Source organism: Tenrec ecaudatus, chromosome 8 (assembly GCF_050624435.1).
Source record: "Tenrec ecaudatus isolate mTenEca1 chromosome 8, mTenEca1.hap1, whole genome shotgun sequence".
Lineage (NCBI taxonomy): Eukaryota > Metazoa > Chordata > Mammalia > Afrosoricida > Tenrecidae > Tenrec > Tenrec ecaudatus.
Window position 1 is genome coordinate 25,273,701 of NC_134537.1, and position 18,588 is coordinate 25,292,288.

At 49.3% G+C, this 18,588-nt stretch overlaps 1 protein-coding gene across 1 annotated transcript in view; it reads right to left on the reverse strand.

Moving 5' to 3' along the window:
* Positions 1–3,836: 3,836 nt before the first annotated feature.
* Positions 3,837–18,588, reverse strand: part of KLHL6 (kelch like family member 6) — a 66,265-nt gene continuing 51,513 nt past the window's right edge. The window contains exons 4-7 of the mRNA XM_075555610.1: positions 12,147–12,384; positions 8,537–8,739; positions 5,756–5,969; positions 3,837–4,138 (exon numbers count right to left, since the gene is read on the reverse strand). Of these exons, the coding sequence (XP_075411725.1) occupies positions 3,837–4,138; positions 5,756–5,969; positions 8,537–8,739; positions 12,147–12,384 (957 nt within the window). The remainder of the gene's footprint in view (positions 4,139–5,755; positions 5,970–8,536; positions 8,740–12,146; positions 12,385–18,588) is intronic.

An 18,588-nucleotide genomic window follows, 5' to 3' on the forward strand; every position in this document is an offset into this window, starting at 1 on the left:
ACACAGCAGTATTTCAAGGGCGTTCATAAACACCAAAGCGTTGCGTTCACAGTTCTAAGCAAATGACATTTGCATTTCCCTGAGAGCGATGAGTTCAAGGCCTTTGAGTTCCATGGGGGGTGGGGATGGTGTGTGTTGTGTCTGTGTGGGTGGGTGGGTGGTGGTGGTGGTGGTGGCGGTGTCGTCCTGAAGTCATTGGAGACTGAGTTCGTTTATTGTGCCAACCTGGATGATAAACACATGTGGAGTTAATTGAAGGGCGGAGGGTTAAATGGTTCGGTGAGCCTCGCCTTTCGAGTTCTCGGGTCTCTTGTTTTGTGATGGTCATACCAGGTGCAGCTGCTTTAGCCAGTTCCCCGCTTCAGCTGGCAAGGCCCACTTCCTGCAAGACATCCCTGAGGAGAAGCCGCATGGACCTACTGCGATGTAGCCCTGGGTGCTGGAGCAGCCGTGTGGAGACCCCTGCCAGCACTGAGATGTTTACACATTCACTGACTCGACTTTCCTCCTGTAGTCAGCATCATTGCGTCTGTTTTGTGAGATGGAGGAGGACTTTGTGGATTGGTGTGGGACATATGGGTTAATGTTGGACTTGTGGGCTTGGGCAGCACTGGATTGGGATATTTTCTTGATGTGCACTTAACCTTTATATAAAACTCTCTCTTTTATGTGAGTTTCTGTGGATTAGTTTCTCCAGATTCACACGGAGACCAAAATGTGCTGAAAGCTGAGAAAACCCTAATACAATGGTTTTGAAAAAAAATACATAAAAATAAATTCTTGGTCATAAGCATGAAGCAAAAAAAAAAAAAAATCAGAGGCGAGAATATTTCTGGGTTGGTCTTTCAGTGAGTATAGCTCCCTGGCCTTTGCAGACTAACCTTGGAAACTGGGGTTCCCTAGCCTCCCCTGCAGTTCCCACCCCATCAAAGTCTCTGGCTCTCTGGTCCAGTATGACAGGAGCCCCATCCAAGCAGCCCCATAGCCTGCCTGCTGGCCCCGATCTAACATCTGCCTCAGTTCTGTGTGAGTTCACTCCTCATTTCCTTGCCTACAAACCCTCTCCCTTATTCTCCCCCTACCTTCCTGGGACACAATTGCGTCCACAAATTCCAGGGCCCCAGAATACAGAAAGGGTCTGGCCTTTCAACCCACCTCCTGCTGCATCCTAATCCCCCCAGCCAGGGTGCTCTGTCCACTTACTGGACCCACCTGAGCCAGGACGGCCCACCACGTCTCCCAACCCCTGCTCCCATGAGGCAAGCTAGTTTTTCTCTTAGAATAGAAATTCGATGGTAAGAACCCCCATTCTAGCTAGTGTCTGAAAATGTTGATCTGATGACTAATAAGATATTCTTATGACTTCTGAGACCCTGTATGTGAGTCACAGGGCTCCTGGCTGCAGTCTTGACACCCGCCAATTGCCAGCCTGCTTTCCCCTTCCCTGTATGCCACTAGATGGGCTCACGCTGGCCACCTTTTGACGGCCAGCCACCCACAAACCAGGTGTGCCACTCAGGCACGTGTTCCTTTTATTCCATGCCTGGCCGCATTTTCTTTCCCTAAAAGTTGGAGAATTCTCAAAACTCATTGCCACAAACTCCATTCTGACCCCTAGTGATCCCAGAGGACAAGGTAGAACTGAGCCTGTGGGATTTCGCAAGACTGCAACTCTGTCTGGGAATAGAAAGCCTTATCTTTCGCCCATGGAGGGGCTGCTGGTTTCAAACAATTGACCTTGCAGTTAGAGGCCCAACTCATAGCCAGCAGGTCTTCTAGAACTCCAGATCATCTGAATGAGCACACTGTCCCCTAACCTGCCATTACCAAGAAGCCCTGTTTCTTGAGTGCCAGGTACACAGGAATTTAACCACCTGCTATGTGGGGATACAAGACTCCTATAGGGTCTTTTTCCCTTTGATGCCTCAGGTATGCTGAACTACCTAGCAAGGTGATGTCTAGCTTTCTAGATCCTGACATTTACAGGTGGGGTTCAGAGTTTACCAGTGATTCTTACTGCAGGACCACCGTGGGCCCCATGACACAGAGGGCTGTCTGAGGGGAGGGTCTGAGTACACAGTGGCCCAGGAAGACAGGCTCGGCCAACGCAGTGAAGACTCAGTGACAGCGCATAGCTTCACAAACATCTCATTCCTAGCAGAGAGTAACACTTAGGACAGCCGTCAGTCGCCTATTGATGAGCTGATTGAGTCTTAATCAATAAGAGTCGGGGATTTGTCTTACTCTTAGGATCCACCAAGGCTTATTGAACTATAAAGAACTTGAATGTTTGCTTCATTGAACTTGATTACACTCTTTCAGCCAAAAGCTTTGATAAGGTTCTGAATGATAACCCACCAGTCAGTGTCCGCTGAGTAAGTGATGGATGGTGTGGTGTTCTACATAGCCACGAAGATTTCTGTTCTCTCCACTTTGCTTTTCTGACCCAAAGGCACCAGGATTTCACACTCAAACACATATTTGTATTTGTCTTCAATCCTCTATGTGTAACCAGAAATCTCACCTGGGGTTTTCCCAAGTTTTACCTGCTTTGAAGCCGGCTCCTTCCTACCACGGCATGTTTATGACAGTAAAATTCACAATTCCCTCGCAACTCGCAACAAACTGCTGAGAAGCCAACCACGAGACCCCACTTTGGACGTGAAATCAAATTCTCTAAAGAGAGTTGACATCATCTGATGAAAATAAAGCCCCGTGGGTCATGCAGTTCCCATGTTAGTATTGTTGCTTTTTAAATCCGGCTTCTGAAACAGGATCTCCTCACCTGTTCCTCACATTGGAATGAGCTCATTGAAAGAGCCCGGATCTTAGCCTGAAGGACAGGCTCCGTTCTTTCACCCAAAGCGGAGCCACGATGAACCAAACACCAAGTGGAAGGCGCCTGGGGGAAGGAGGCATCTCTGAGATATGGACCTGAATCACTATAAGGAGAATCACGATGACATCGGTCCTTTTCTGCAATGGGTGGCAGTGTTGTGACGGCTACCTTTCCCTTTGTTTTCATGGTGTCTGAATCTCTGGAAACCTCTGCCCTGGAGGGCAAGCTAACTTTTGGACACTAGGAGACAAGGCCACCAGACTGTATAACTCCATCTAGCAAAGGCAGGTCTGGGATTGCTTAAAAAAACAAAAGAGAGTCTTGAGGATTTTGCTCTCTTTCTAAGGAAACAGAGCTTTCCAGCTGTCTCCCCAGACCTGTCCAATGGAAGAGACCCCAAGGGTCTCTTGAGCCTAAGCCCAACACCTAGAGTTGCCAGTGGTTTAAATAAGAGGGGGGGGGGGGTGAGGTCCTCTACCCCCGCTCCCCCCACTGCCTCGCTCAGTGGCTCCTTTGGCCACAGATTTGGGGAAACAAAAGGTGTGCGACTGCCCTGCGGTGGGCAGCAGCGCTGTGGACAGGGCGCCGTTCGCTCAGGGCCTCTTAGCTGGGTGAGTGCACCAGCGCGACCAGGACGGGTCATTTCACGTCTCTGACATCCCCGAGCGAAGACCCCCCAGTGAGCAGGTCACTGGCCAGCCAGCCAGCACACCACGCGTGCGTCCTGAGGCTAAACCTGGCTCTGCAGAGGCGGGTCAGGCCGGCTTTCCTGGCTGGTCTTGGGGTCTCCCAGGCTGCAACGACGCATGGGAAGTCAGGGTGAGCCTCCGATGAGCCCCCAAACTCAGGCCAGGCCTGCGGTCTGCGGTCTGAAGTGCTGGGGGGACTGAGAGGCAGGGAGGGAGAGGCCGGGCGGCCAGGGGCCAGGGTGGGTCCCCCGGGGCCATGGTGGGTCCTCCGCCGGGTTCCGCTGGGTGGGTCCGCCGCCCCGCACCCATCACACAGACACGGCTCCGGGCACGATCCTCCGGATGTGGGTGTAGGACTTCCGGATGGTGGCGCTGCCGTGGTGGGACACCCCGCGAGGCAGGACGCACTCCTCGGTCAGTTTCTGGGCCTCCGGGTCCCAGCAGAGCACGGTGGCGATGACCTCGTTCTTCTCGTCGCGCCCCCCGGTGATGTAGAGCCGGTTGTTGCAGGGGGCGATGCCGCAGCTGGCGCGCTCGTGGCTGAGCTGGGTCACCAGGCACCAGCTGTCTTCCAGGGGCGTGTAGGCGTACAGCGCGCGCATGGCCCCGCCTAGAGGGACGAGAACATTCCTCTAAGACCCTCCTCCTGACTAAGGCAGCCCTACCCTTCCTCTGGAAGACAAACAGTAGTTCGGATGGCTCCAGAAACCCAGGTGGGGGTCCCTGGGGGCAGAGAGACTTTACCGTGGAGACACCTCCGTACCTTTAAAAAGGCAGCCAGGTGCTCCGCAGACTTGCCTGGTTTACCACAGCTGCCCAAATGGCCCCCAAGGATGGCCTGCTCCCTGAGGAAACACCACCTGGGGAGGCAGATGGGGTCACCTCGGGATCCCAGTACTGCCATTACTTAATCTGTGACCTTGAACACCAAGACCATAATAGTGGTCATAAGACAATTAGAAGGTCCGCAGGACAGCGGCCTGGGGCACAGAAACCATCCTGGGTGCTGGCTAGAGATGTGGGCACATGGAGTTGAGATTAGACTTCTGGCAGACTCACAAAGCTGACCACAAAGTAGCCCACATGAAACAGGAGGCAAGAAAGGAATATGCGCTTTCCTTAATGGCTTCTAATTAGCTCTCATTCATCAGAATTATTCAGTTCCTGGCACCTCCTGCGGCGGTAGTTCTCAACCCCGGCTGCACGATAACATCCCCGGGAGCTGTGTGTGGAAATATTTAACTAGACGTATGTGTAGGCATGCATATTTGAACCACTGCCCAGTGTCCTCTTGTAAAAACCAGGTGAGTTGCCTTTCAGTCAATCCCGGCTAGCGGAGACCCCAGGGGCTTCCGATGAGAACCACTCTTCCTGGGGAAGGCGTGGCTCTGACCTGTCCCAAGCAGGCCCCCAGCTGTCCTTCTGAGGTGCCTCAGGGTGAATTCTAACCACCAGCCTTGTCGTTTGTACCACCCAGCTGCTCCAAACACGCCCCGGGTGACCCTAATGGCTTGTCCAACATGAGCACCACGATCCTGAACAGGTATAGGCTGCTGTGATCTGGCCTGGCCAGCATTTCCTCCAGGCTAAAGGCAAGCCTTCAGAGCTCCAAGCCACACCCACTGCCATGGAGGCCGTCCCAAGGACCCTACAGGACAGAGCTGAGTGGCTCCTGCTGGTTTCCAAGCCTGTACATCTTCCCGAAAGCGGACAACCTTGTCTCTCTCCCACCGAGCAGCGGGCGGCTTGTCCAGCAGGGCCAGCTACCCCTTATTGGATGCTGATTCCTTGGGTGGTGCAAGTCGTTAACATGCTTGGCTGTTAACTAGAAGATCGGAGGCTCGCGTCAGCCCAGAAGTGCTTCGGAATAAAGGTGATCCTTTGAAAACCCAGCTATTGAAAACCCTCTGACTCTCAGTTGTCTTCTGATACACCTGGGGCCCGAGGAGTTAGGAGCAACTCCAGAGCAGCAGGTTTCTATTACACGGGCACGTTTCCATGTTATGTGTCCTTGCTAATGCTCTCCATACAATGCTGCTCGTGAAACAGCCTCTGACTCCCGCCCCGGCCACAGCGGGCCCGGCTGGTCTGCGTGACTCGGCGGGTTTCGCCAAGGCCTGCCTGAACCAATCCCACTGATACCCTGCCAACATCACCCAGGAATGTGAGCTCCCCGGAGAGGGTGTCTGATGACCCACTGTGAAAGCAAAGCCCCTCGCTTACTTACCGACCACATAGATGCGGTCCCGGAAACTCACTGCATTGATGCACTTCGCCTCTACTGGCATGGGCGCCTTCAAGTTCCACTTATTGGTCGAAGGGTCATAACACTGCGTCTTATCTGTGGCTAGTTTTCCATTGGGCCCTCCCCCAATCACATAGAGCTTCTTCTTATGGCTGGTGGCCGCGAAAGAACTGACATGGACAAGCAGGGGTGCAGCCTGCAGAGGCATGGGACAGAAGAAGGAGCGGTCAGTCGTGCTGCCCAGAGTGCCGCAGGGGCTCACAGGCCAGAGACCAGAAGCCACAGGGACACGACACTCATTATCCTTTGTCGAAAGTCCCAAGGCCTGTGGACCTGACACCCCTTGAGCCATAGAGAAGATCCAGCCACACATGTCCCACCCTGCCTCCAGGACCTGGAAAGGCTGGAGCCGACTCTGTTGGGGTGTTTCCAACCTGTTTTCCCAGAGCCCAGCTCTCAGGGGTGGATGATACGTGTGTACAATTGTTTATAGTGCTGAGGCCAGCTGATGCTGAAAGAGATGCTTTTTCAAACATTCATTCATTCAAAATTTGTTTATGGACTGCCTGTGAAATGCCAGGAAGAAAATGGCATCATACTCAGAAGAGTTGGTAGAAATAAGGCAAATGGACACTCCCGTTTTCTGTTGCAGACTCTGGTACTGGGTCGGCTGTAGGTCTGCCCTGTGAACTCCAGGACACTGGGGGGAGGGGGGTTGTGTGGGTTTCCAGAGCCTCTTGCCCACTACCTGGAGCTCTTGGATCATGGAGCAACTCTGCAATGGAACTTGGCGATTTGAGAAGACCTTGGGCACATCTCTTATACATGTCCAGGGTTCTGGATAGCATAAATGGCTACTGCTTGGCTGCTAATAGAAAGATTAGCTGTTTAGGTCCACTTAGAGGTGCCTTGGAAAAAGCTCACTCACTTCCATCGAGTTATACTGGCCCAGCAATCCCCTGTGGGTTTCTGAGACTGTAGCTGTTTACAGGTGTAGAAAACCCAGTCTTGCTCCCTTGGAGCAGCTGGTGGTTTTGAACTGCTGGCCTTGTGGTTAGAAGTCCAACTCAACCACTCTGCCACCAAGGCCCTTGGAAGAAAGGCCTGGCAGTCACTTTTAAAAAAATCAGGTCTTGAAAACGTTATGCGGCACAGCTCTGCTCTGACACACGAGATCACCGTAAGTCAGAATTGACGGCAACTGGTCACATACACATCTACTCTCCACTTACCAACTGTCTCATTCTCCGACATGTCCCACGGACAGCAAGAGTAAAAAGTCCACTATCCAACTGTTCTGTGTATCAACAATGTACACCTGGCAGTAAGGAGTGCTAAGGTGCCAGGTGAGAGGAACACTGGCTGTGATGGTTGCAGCTCTGTCTCCTCTTGGCTGGACCACGATTCTCAGTGGCATGGCAGCTATGTAATGATGGACATTGGCAGTTACATAAGGATGTAACTTGGCAGTTACTTGATGACACGATTTGGCAGTTATGTAACGATGCCATCATCCTCCATTTTGTGATCAGCTGTAGTCACTGTCCATTTTTCATAACCCTGGTTTTCTGAGACCATCTTGGTTCTTTGGACCCTCACCCTGTCAATAGTGAGGAGCAGGTGTTCAGCACCTCTCAGCTTGCCCATCTTGGCTGAATGTTGTGGTAAGCTGGTGAGGTAGTTCGTTTATTGTGCCAACCTGGCTGACAAACGCAGGTGGGGTTAATTGAAGGGCGGAGGGATAAATGGCTTGGTGAGCCTCGCCTTTCTAGTTCTCGGGTCTCTTGCTTTCTGATGGTCGGACCAGGGTGCAGCTGCCTAAGCCAGGTCCCTGCTTCAGTTGGCAAGGCTGGCTTCCTGCAAGAGATCCCTGAGGAGAAGCCACATGGAGCTAGCCTTGGGTGCTGGAGCCCCCATGTGGAGACCCCTGCCAAGGCTGAGATGCTTACACACTCACTGACTCAGCTTTCCTCCTGCAGTCGGCATCATTGCATGTGTTTTGTGAGATGGAGGACTTTGTGAACTGGTATTGAACATATGGGTTAATGTTGGACTTGTGGGTTTGGGCAGCACTGGGTTAGGATGTTTTCTTGATGCGCACTAAACCTATATGTATGACTCTCTCTTCTACATGAGTTTCTGTGGATTTGTTTCTCTGAAGGACCCAGACTGACACAGCTGGCTACTTTGGCTCATGCCTACAGTGACCATGTTTGACACTCCACGATCTGATGGGAGAAGGGAACTTGAAACTGGAAAGAGTTTGCAAATGCAGGAAATGAACTCATTTTCCTCTTTTGCTGGCCATGATATGTAACTGAGGTCATGTTGAGGAATCGTTTGGAATGTGAGAAACTATTCAGGGCTGACTTCTAAGTATGACCAAGTGACTGGGATCCAGCAAGCAGTCCAAAGAATGGATGCTCGTGTGTTCAGTGGGGAAAAGGAGAGAGCGGAGGGCATCTGAGGAGACAGAGTCTCTGGCTCAAGGTAAATGCAGACCACGGGATCTAGGCAGCCAGGTAAGCCTCCCATGGCGCCTACCCAGGATCGGCCATGGGCCTACACAGAGCCTCACCACCCGGAAGGAGGTCATTCTGTTACAGCAACAGTAAGGCTGAAGTGACGTGAGTCCAAGGAGGGCGGCCACCACCAATGCTCTCAGTGGCAGGGACACCAGAGGCCAGCGGCCACTCAGTATGTACCTGACTTTTCAAAGCTCTGAGTAAGAAACACAGAGTAACTCATGGGAGCCGTCCCTACCTCGGACCAGCAGTTGTGGAAGGGGTCGTAGGTCTCCACGTTGTTGAGCCTCTGCAGCCCGTCAAAACCTCCGACCACATAGACCTTGCCACCCAGCACCACCATCTTATGCCGCCAGCGGCCGATGTTTAAATACTCGATTTGAATCCACTTGTTGATGGAGGAGTTGTATTTCCACACATCGTGCTGCGTTTCTTTGCCACCTGTGCGAGAGACACAAAGCATTTAAGAAACCGCCCGGATTGTCAGAAATACAGTACCTCTTCTACGTTCTCTCAGTTCCCTAAGTGCTAGTCCCCCCGTTACTAGCTGCTGTGGATGAGCCCCGCCCAGCACCATCCCGACGGTCAGCTGGACCGGCCACGGATCCGCCGGGCGTTCCCTGGCTGATTTTCAGAAGTAGATCCCTGGACCTACCTCCTAGTCCATCTGAGTCGGGGAGCCTCTCTGAAACTGGTCAGCACCAGAGCAGCTCGCCGCCCCACTGACACAGGCATGGGATCTGGGGCTCCCGGCATGCATGAAAGGCAAGGATCTTATCAAGGTATCTGCCCAGCAGCCCTGATGGCTTAGCGGTTATGCACTGCACCAGGGGCCCAAAGGGAGAAAGGTGGAGCTTTCTGTCCCTCCCTGTCAAAAGCCATGGGCTAAGACTCTCACAGGGGCCGTCCCACGCTGTCCTACAGGGTCACTACGTGTGCCGGGATGTGCATAAGGGTGGATTCTGTCCCGTGACAGGTGACCCGGTTGAGCAGAAGCTGGAGCAGACTTCAGGGAGGTGGGATCTCAGCCAGCTTGGATGGGTGGGGCCTAGACACAGTGTTTGCCTTAAGGAGGAACAGGAAGTAAGGGTGGACATTCAGGGGCAGGAGAAGGAAGCCCTGGATCAGCAGACAAATTAAGACAACACAGAATTAAGTTTTATGGTTTGTTTCCTTCTTTAAATAGAAATCAAAAATAAAACCTTGGTAAAATGACCAAGCAATCAAGAAATTTATCTCTGGACCATATAAAAATTTAAGTAGAGCTTGTCCTATTTAAAAATAACTAAGTATTGTTGTTGTTATTGTTATTCTTATAATTATTATGAGAGTATAAAACACTCCTCAGAGGTCATCTGAAAGCGAGTGGGTGAAAGTTTTCCTCAAGACAACTCCCTTGAGAAACAGAAAATACAGAATTCAGCAGGCAGTGACAGACCAACACAAGGGAAAACTGACTCTTTGGGTGACGTTAAGCAAATATTTTACCATCGTTTTGCCTCCGCTTTCCCCCAGCCCAGGGCACCACTAACTACTTCAAAGGTGTGCTTTTCAGACTTCTAACAGGCAACCATGGTAACGGGCACCACAGGGGCGCTCCCTGCCACACACCTTGGTCTCTAGGGTGAAAACCAGAGCGGGATTTCTAGGTCAGCGGCCGGAGATATCTTGAATTTTTCTAGTTGTTGCCCAAGAGCGCTCCGAAGCTCAGCATATTTACCGTCCCCATACTCAGGCCTCAGCAAATATTAGGAGCTTGGGTAGGTTTTTCTTTGTTTGTTTTGGTTTTTAAAAACTGATGGAGAACAAGCATGCTGTTTCATGCATGTCTGTGTGTACCTGTGTGCGTGTGTGCGTGCACGCTTGGGGTGGGGGGCGGAGCTTCATTCTTTTATGTAAATATATGTTCATTTTCAGACAGTTTTTCTTCTGGGTTGTGTAGCCTTCTTTAATTAAACAATAAATTGTTGTGGTAAAACATATATAACACAAAATTTTCCATGTTGACCATTTTGAGGCTGGTTACTCAGTGGTTCCATGTTTGGCTGCTTGCTACCTGCGAGGTCAGCAGTTCAAAACCACCAGCAGCATCTCGGGAGACAGATGAGGCTTTTCCCTGCTACAATATTCACAGTCTTGGAAACCCACCAGGACAGCTCTCCCCTGTCCTGTAGGCTCACTATTAGTCAGAGCCAACTCGATGGCCATGAGGTCGAGGTTGAGTCTTGATCCTTTTGAGCCTTGGATTCATTAAACAAGAAGTCTCTGGATGCTTCCAATGATTAACACCCGCATCTGCTGATAAGCAGGATTGAGGTTCCAGCTCAACAGCGGCCCCGCACAAGCAAGGTCTGGCGGTCTACTTCTGAAAAATCAGCCACCAGAAGCCCTAGGGAGCAAGCTCTGCTGGATTACACGTGGAGTGTCCGTGAGTGGAGTCTCCATGACACAGCACCTGCTACTGCCATGTACTAAAACTATGACAGTATTGACCCATGGGGAGTAGTGTCCAAAGTGCTTCTTAAATTTTAGTACATAGAATAAATATTGATGGCAACATATGTACAAAGGTGCTTGAAACAATTGATGTATGCATCGTCACAAGAGCTGTAAGAACCCCCCAATAAAATGTTAAAAAATGTTTAGTACAAACAGCATATTTAAAAAACCCACAACACCGAATGTACTTTGGTCCATAAGAAACCTAACTCACGGGAAGACACGCTGTGTTATGGTGGAGATGCCAACCCTCCCCCAGCTAAATCTGTATATCCAGAGCGTTGTCATAAAAATTCTGGTAGGGATTTTTAGGTAACTTGAGAAAATAATTCTCAATTTTATTTGGAAGAATTAATTGGCAAGAAAATTTTAGAAGCTTTAAAACAAGAACAAAAAAAGAGGCAAGCTTACCCGATACATATACTAAAAAGCAGTGCTAGTAGACATGGGGCATTAGCTAAAGACCAAGCAAACTGGCCAATTCAAAACAATTCAGAAAACAGTAACAGAGCAGGGTCTATAGAGATTAGTAAATTCATGGCATTAGAACAATTGGCTGTTTACTGGGGGAAAATCTGGTTCAGTTCCTAGTTCACATTCTACTTAAAAATAAAATTCAAATGTAAATGCCATAAAAGTAACTGGAAAAATATAAATGACCATGCTAATAATCTTAGGTGGACAGGGTCTTGCTAACCCAGCGGTTCTCAACCTGTGGGTTGTAACCCCTTTGGTGGGGGTGGTCAAATGACCCTTTCACAGGTCTTAGGAACCGAGACACCACTCCTCTATCTGTCTCCAGACAGGTGCGCCCACATGCAGATACGCCCACCTACCAGTACCTGGCGTGAAGACTGTTACCCATGCTACACCATGCTTCAAGACAACATTTCATTTATTTGTCATTAGAAATCAATATTTCACAATATATAATTACATATTGTTTTTGTGATGAATCACTATACTTTAAGGGTGTTCAATTTATAACAATGAAAATAAATCCTGAATATCAGATATTTACATGACGATTCAGAACAGGAGCAAAATGACAGTGATGAAGTAGCAATGAAAATAACTTTATGGTTGGAGGTCCCCACCACATGAGGAACTGTATGAAAGGATCACAGCATTAGGAAGATACTGGCTCTGGGAGGCAGTGCTTCCCAAAACAAATTCAAGTCCCAGGAAACATCTCCCCCCTAGTCCCACCTGACCTCACCCACCAAAAAGAGAGAGAGAGATGCTCAGCTCCTGCCTTTACGGTCTGCAAAGAGCAAGGTGGCTTTTGAAGCAATACGGAGCGGGAAGGTAAGAGGGACAGGGTACTTCAGCATTACAGATCTGCTTACCCGAAATGTAGACCTCGTTTTTCAATGTCACGCACGCAAACTCCACCCACTTCTTGTTCTCGCTCTCCAGCTCCTGCTCCGTCAGCGGCAGCTTGGCCACTTCTAAGCGGCTGCGCCGCAGCGGGTCCAGACAGGTTACCTCGGCCACGAACCGTTCGTCCTTTGTGCAGCCACCGATGATCATGAACACCTCGGACTGGAACTCATGCATCCTGGGCTTGGTGCGCTCCGAAATGATCTGCAAGCCAACAGGAGTTCACAGGGGCCGGACAGGTACCCAGGGGTTCAGAGCCGGGCTTCTAAACCATTATCTGACACCACCACCACCACCCCTCCCACCCCCCCCACCACCCCACACACAGAGCCGGGCTTCTAAGCCATGATCTGACACCACCACCACCACCAACAACACCAACACACACACACACACACACACACACACACACACACACACGAGCCTCCATTTCCTCATCTGTATCCTGAGGAGTTTAGTCATTAACACTATGAAAGTGCTAACCCACCAGCCACTCCCGCGATGGAAAATTGAGGCTCTCTGGTCCCATAAAGATTGACCAAGCCTTTACAAAAATGACCCATGCCTTGGAAATGAACCCAATGGCAGTGGGCTTTTTAAATATTTATTATTATTATTATTATAATTGATATTAGGAGCCCCGCTGATGGAGTGGTTAAATATTTGGCCTCTCACCGATAGGCCAGCAATCCAAAACTGCCAGCCCTCTGTGGGAGAAAGATCTGCTGGTCTGCTTCCATAAAGACTGACAGTCCTGACGTACTTCTTGTAATATAACCTCGCCGCCTGGAATCGATGTGAATTTACACTCAGCTTTTCATGTCCTCTGCTTTCTATTGGACGGAGGTCTCTGTCGGTTTTGTGTGGCCGTTGTGGGTGGATCCTTGTTGGTGTCAGGCCTAGGCTTGCAAAGACACTTCTCTGTATAGGGAAAGTGGGATTGATGGAGCAAGCAGGACAGAAAGGGGGTTGATGATGACCTTCGGGACCGGTGGGGGGGGGGGAAATGGGGCAAGAAATGTGACTCAACGCCAATGTGTGAAAGAGGGGGGGAAATCTGAAATGCTGGTGGTGGTGACGATGGCACAGCCCTTCTTGATATGACTGAACAATTGGATTAATTGATACATTGATTAGAGATCAAGTTTAAAAAATAGGACTCACAGCCTTGGAAACCATCTGAGGTTAGAACTTGTGTCTAAAACTCTGTTCTAGAAGGCCACTGTGGGTTGGAGTTGACTCAGCATCAGCAGCAGTTGGGTTTCTTGGATTGGTATATTGATTTTGGAGTCCCTAGGTGACATAAACCATGAAGCATTCAGCTGCCAACCAAAAGGTTGGTAGTTCTAACCCACTCAGAGGCACCTTGGAAGAAAGGTCTGGCAATTTGCTTCGGCAAAGTCGCAGCCATGAAAACCCAGCCGAGTGCACTTCTACTTTGGGGCGCAATGAGACCGCGTGAGCTTGACTGCCACCGCTTCTGTGTTCATGTTTGCATGTTATGATCATGAGGAAGAAGGAAGGCGGCCTTCCTCCTGCTGCCATCCCGCCCCTGGGCTTGATGGCACGGTTCTCCAAGTGTGCCGATGGGAGACCCGGAGCACTGCTCTTTCCCACATGACCGAAGCAGTTCCTTTTTCCAACAAGTTAGGCGGCCCTCACATAGACTGGGCAACCTTGATCTTGTCTCCAGGTGGTGACGGACAGATGACAGCAGCCACGGACTGAGCAGTCCGGTAGAGACTCCAGCCAATGGCTGTAGCTTGTCAGACCAGCCAACACCCAATCTTTACTTTTCTATAAGGGACTGTGTTTGTTTAGTTTTTTATGCGGAAAAGCTACATATGATTCATGTTTTCAGCCTCAATTCTTTTTTTTAAGATCATTTTATTGGGGCTCTTACAGCTCTTATAACATTCAGTACATCAATTATATGAAGCATATTTATATATATGTTGCCATCATCTTTTTCTAAACATTTACTTTCTATTTGAGCCCTTGGTATCAGCTCCTCTTTTCCCCTCCTCCCCCACCCTCTCACCCTTGTGAGCCCTTGATAAATTATAAATTATTATTATTTTCATATTTTATACCAACTGCTGTCTCCCTTCACTCATGTTTCTGTTGTTTGTCCCCCTGGGGGAAGGGGATGGTTATTCATCAATTATTGCAATCAGTTCCCTCTCTCTTCCCACCTTCCCCCTACACAACTAGTATTGCTACTCTCATTTCTGTACCTGAGGGGGGTTTCTGACCTGGATTCCATGTGTCGTGAGCTCTTATCTGTACCAGTGTACATGCTCCCATCTAGCCAGAACTGAAAGACAGGACTGGGATCATAATAGTGGGGGGGTGAGGAAGCCTCAAAGAACCAGAGGAATATTGTGTGTTTCATTGGTGCTATACAGCACCCTAGTTGACTCATCCCTTCCTTGTGTCCTTTCTGTGAAGGGATGTCCTATTGTCTACAGATGGGTTTGGGGGCTCTTTTCCGACCCACCTCATTCTCAACAATATGGTTTGTTTGTTTGTTTGGGATCTTCTGATGCCTGTTACCTGATCTCATGGACACCTCATGATTACACAGGCTGGTGTGCTTCTTCCATATGGGCTTGTTGCTTCTCTAATAGACAGCCGCTTATTTAACTTCAAAACTTTAAGACCCCAGGTGCTCTATCTTTTGATAGCTGGGCACCATCAGCTTTCTTCACATTTGCTTTTGCACCCATTTTGTCTTCAGCAATTTTGTCAATAAGGTGAGCATCACAGAATGCCAGGTTATTAGGACAAAGTGTTCTTGTGTTGAGGGAGGACTTGAGCAGAGGCCCAAAGTCCATCCACTTCCTCAATGTATTGCCATATAAATATATGTACTTACACCAATACCTCCATTTTTATGAATTAATGTATTTACCTATGGACACACTTATGTTTATACCTCTATCCATAGCTTTGCTTTCTAGATCTTTCGTTTCCTTTTACCTTCCTACTGCCCCACCATCATGCTCACCCTTCTTCAACCTCTTAGTAATTCCTCTCAGCTAGGCTGCTGTTGCTCCCACACCCCCAGGATCTCTGCGTCCTTCTCCTTGTTGATTTTAACTCCCTAGTTGCTCCCTTGTCCGTGCAGCCTCAATTCTTGAGGCTAGACCATGGCCAGAAGTCTATGTCAGGGTTTGTCCCTGTGGGTCAGCAGAAAGGAATAGGACATGTGTGGCAGGACAGATGCTAGGCAGCGGGATGGTCCCAATTCCCTATCCCACACGCTCTCCCATCCGCTTAGCCATTCAGCGTATTTTTTAATGTCACTTTGCCTTTTACTCCACAAGGCCAGTCTGACTTTCCACATAAGATCCCATAGCCTTGAATGTCCCTCATCCCAGGAGTTTTCACATCTGATCATACTGCATTCTGCGGTCTCCAGTGAATCTCAGCACACCAGGGCTAGAACTCGTAAGCTTCGCAAAATGCTGCTTGCTTGAAGGAATGGAAAAACTATATGGCTCGGGTCCCTCATAGATTATTTGAAGTGTAAATGCTCGTGGCAGTGAGCTCCAGCATGGCCCTGATGATCACCCCTCTTGGTAATTACACCCTTGAGTGGTTCTTCTTCTACGTGGCAGCCGGGCTGGACCCTGAGACTAGTAGACAGTGACAGAAGTAGTGATGATGACTTCTGAACTCAGGTTACACGTTCCAGCCTCTCTCGGCTCTTTCATCGCGTGCTTGTTCTGAGAGGAAACGGCTGCCAGGGAGAGGCCCCTGTTATAAGAAACTGAGGCCCCTAGCCAATAGCCATCAGGAAATTAAAGCCTGCCAAGGTTCCACAGGAAGCACGATGGTATAGTGGTTACACATTGGGCTCCTTATCATAGTTTGCAGTTCAAAACCACCAGATGCTCTGAGGGGGAAAGAGGAGGCTTCCTATCTCTGTATGAGTGACAGTCTTGGAAACCCACGTGAGGAGCCCTCCCCTGCCCTACAGGGTCACTTTGAGTCGAAATGCATTCTGGGTTGGTTTCATGGTCATTTGAAAGGACTTAGAGGCCCGCCCCCCAGCCCTATTTGAGCTTTGAAATGACTGCAGTCTTTGCCTGACTGCAATCTCCTGAAAATTCCTCAACTAGAATCATCCAGCTAGCTCTTCCCAGATTCCTGATCCTCAGAACCTGCGCGAGACGAGGTTTGTTATTTCAAATGGCTTCACTGTAGGGCAGTTTGTTACTCAGCAAGAGATAGTCAATCATCTAATTGATGGAATTCGCTGAGACCTGCTTTCTAACCTGGCACCACACGACCGCACGTGGTCTCCCTCTTACCAAATGGTAAGGGAAGCTCGGCTACCTTTAGCAAAACTTTTACCCAGATGCCTGACAAATGGCAAGCTGGAGTTACAGAGGGAGGAGTCTGGCTGCAGACACATGGAAGCGCTTGCTAATGACTCGCACGCAATCATCAAGCTTAGCGAGTTTATTTTCACATGGACAAAAATAAAGCAGCTAGTTACAGCTGATTGACTGCTCTTTGCTTGCACAGCCTGCGCTGGGGAGGCCAACAGAAGTGACCACACTGGGCCCATCAAGCTGTCCTTTCACTTTCACAGCTCGGGGAAGCAAGCCTGTGATATACATCCAGTTGGTCCCTGGAAACCGAGGAGGGTATGGATGAAGGGACAACTTTGCTTGTTCCAAAAGACCTCTCCCAACCAGGACCCCCGACGATCACTCCTGAGCCCACTGTGGGGTGGGATTCCTTTTAAGATTCTAAAATTTCCCATCACCGCCATGAACTTGGAGGAAGGACAAGTTTGACAGCAGGAGGTAGTGATGGGTCAAGAAGGGTTGATCTGGGAGAGGGAGGGATGTGTGTGTGTGTGTGTGTCTGTGTGTGTGTGTGTGTTAGTAGCCTTCAGGCACACGCTGCTGGCCTCTGGAATGAACTCTAGCAGAATCAAGCAGTTAGCAGACAGGCGGTTTCAAGGAATCCATTGGCAACGAGACCCCCCAAATTGGCGGGTTCATGTATGACCACAAACTTAGTTACCTAGATTATAAAGTGGATGCAAGAAAGTGGCCGGCACCAGTGAAAAGAGAGCTTTTGGTCCCTTAAACCGCAAACCACACTACTGTGCTATTGCATCCACTCTGGCCCCTGGTGACTCTTGGGCAGTGTTCCACTGCCCCTGTGGGTTTCTGAAGGGGAACTCTCTATGGGAGCAGAGCCTCGTCCTTCTCCCACGGAGCAGCAAGTGGGTTGGGGATGCTGACCTGAGATTAAAAGCCCAGGATGTAACCCACTGCACCACGAAGGCTCCAGTTTATCACTAGAGAAAGAAAAATGCTTACTGGCAGGAGGTAGAGCTGCATGGGGAAAACAAAAGCCCTCAATTAGGAGCATTTGCCACGTGCCTGGTACACTGTTAGGCTCATCCCATTCATTGTCTTCCCGAATTCTCAAACCAGTTCTAACAGTTGGCAAGTCTTAACCTCAGGTGCTGATCTGAAATGAGCTGTAAAGGAGATAAATAGCTGGCTCACACCAGAAGCTGTCAGTAAATTGTGAAGTGAGAAGAAAAGCCTAGGTCCTGTAAGGCTTCGCACCTGGACTCCAGCCACCTTCCCAGCATTGCGGACACAAAAGGCAGAGCAGGCGGTTCATAGCAGCAACTTTGTGGAAGGCATATAGTGATGCTTCATATCAGAGTAAAAGTCTTTCTCACCTGATTTCTGTACCTTGGGGAATAGTAGGCAGAAAGAAAGGTAGATAAGATATTGTGCTCTTTAAAGGCAGAACTGAGACCAGGCGGAGACTAAGACTTGTCTGCAGTTATTACTTGGTCTCTGATTCGAGGGCAAACACAGGCAGCTTGGCTCAGAATGTGGTTGCCCGACTTCTTCTTTCCCCTAATTAATGTCCTGTCTTCGCCAACACACCAGGAGCTAGAAAGCAAAGCCCTTTTTGTTTGTTGACATACTGTTTGTCTAGCATTTATTGTGGAACATGAAAACACAGCATATTAAAATTTAGGGGATGCCATTAACAGACAACTTAGGGAGACATTTATAGGCCTAATGAGGCTCAACATTAGAATCTCAGACCAATGGCCTCAGCTTCCATCTCAAGCAACCGTAAAAAAAAAAATGAGCACATTAAACCCCAAGTGAGCAGAGAAAAGGAAATATTCAAGATCAGAGTGGCAATAAATGAAACAAAAAACAAAATAATAACAAAAATCAAATGAACCCAGAAAGTTGATCAACTTCTAACCACACTGATCAGAAAAAGAAGAAAAAGTAAGGGGAGGTGTGACAGGAGGAGGAGAGGAGACATAGTCACCAATATCTGGAATACTAGCTGTGATATCACCACAGTCTACAGAGATGAAGAGGATAAAGTAAATGATGAAAA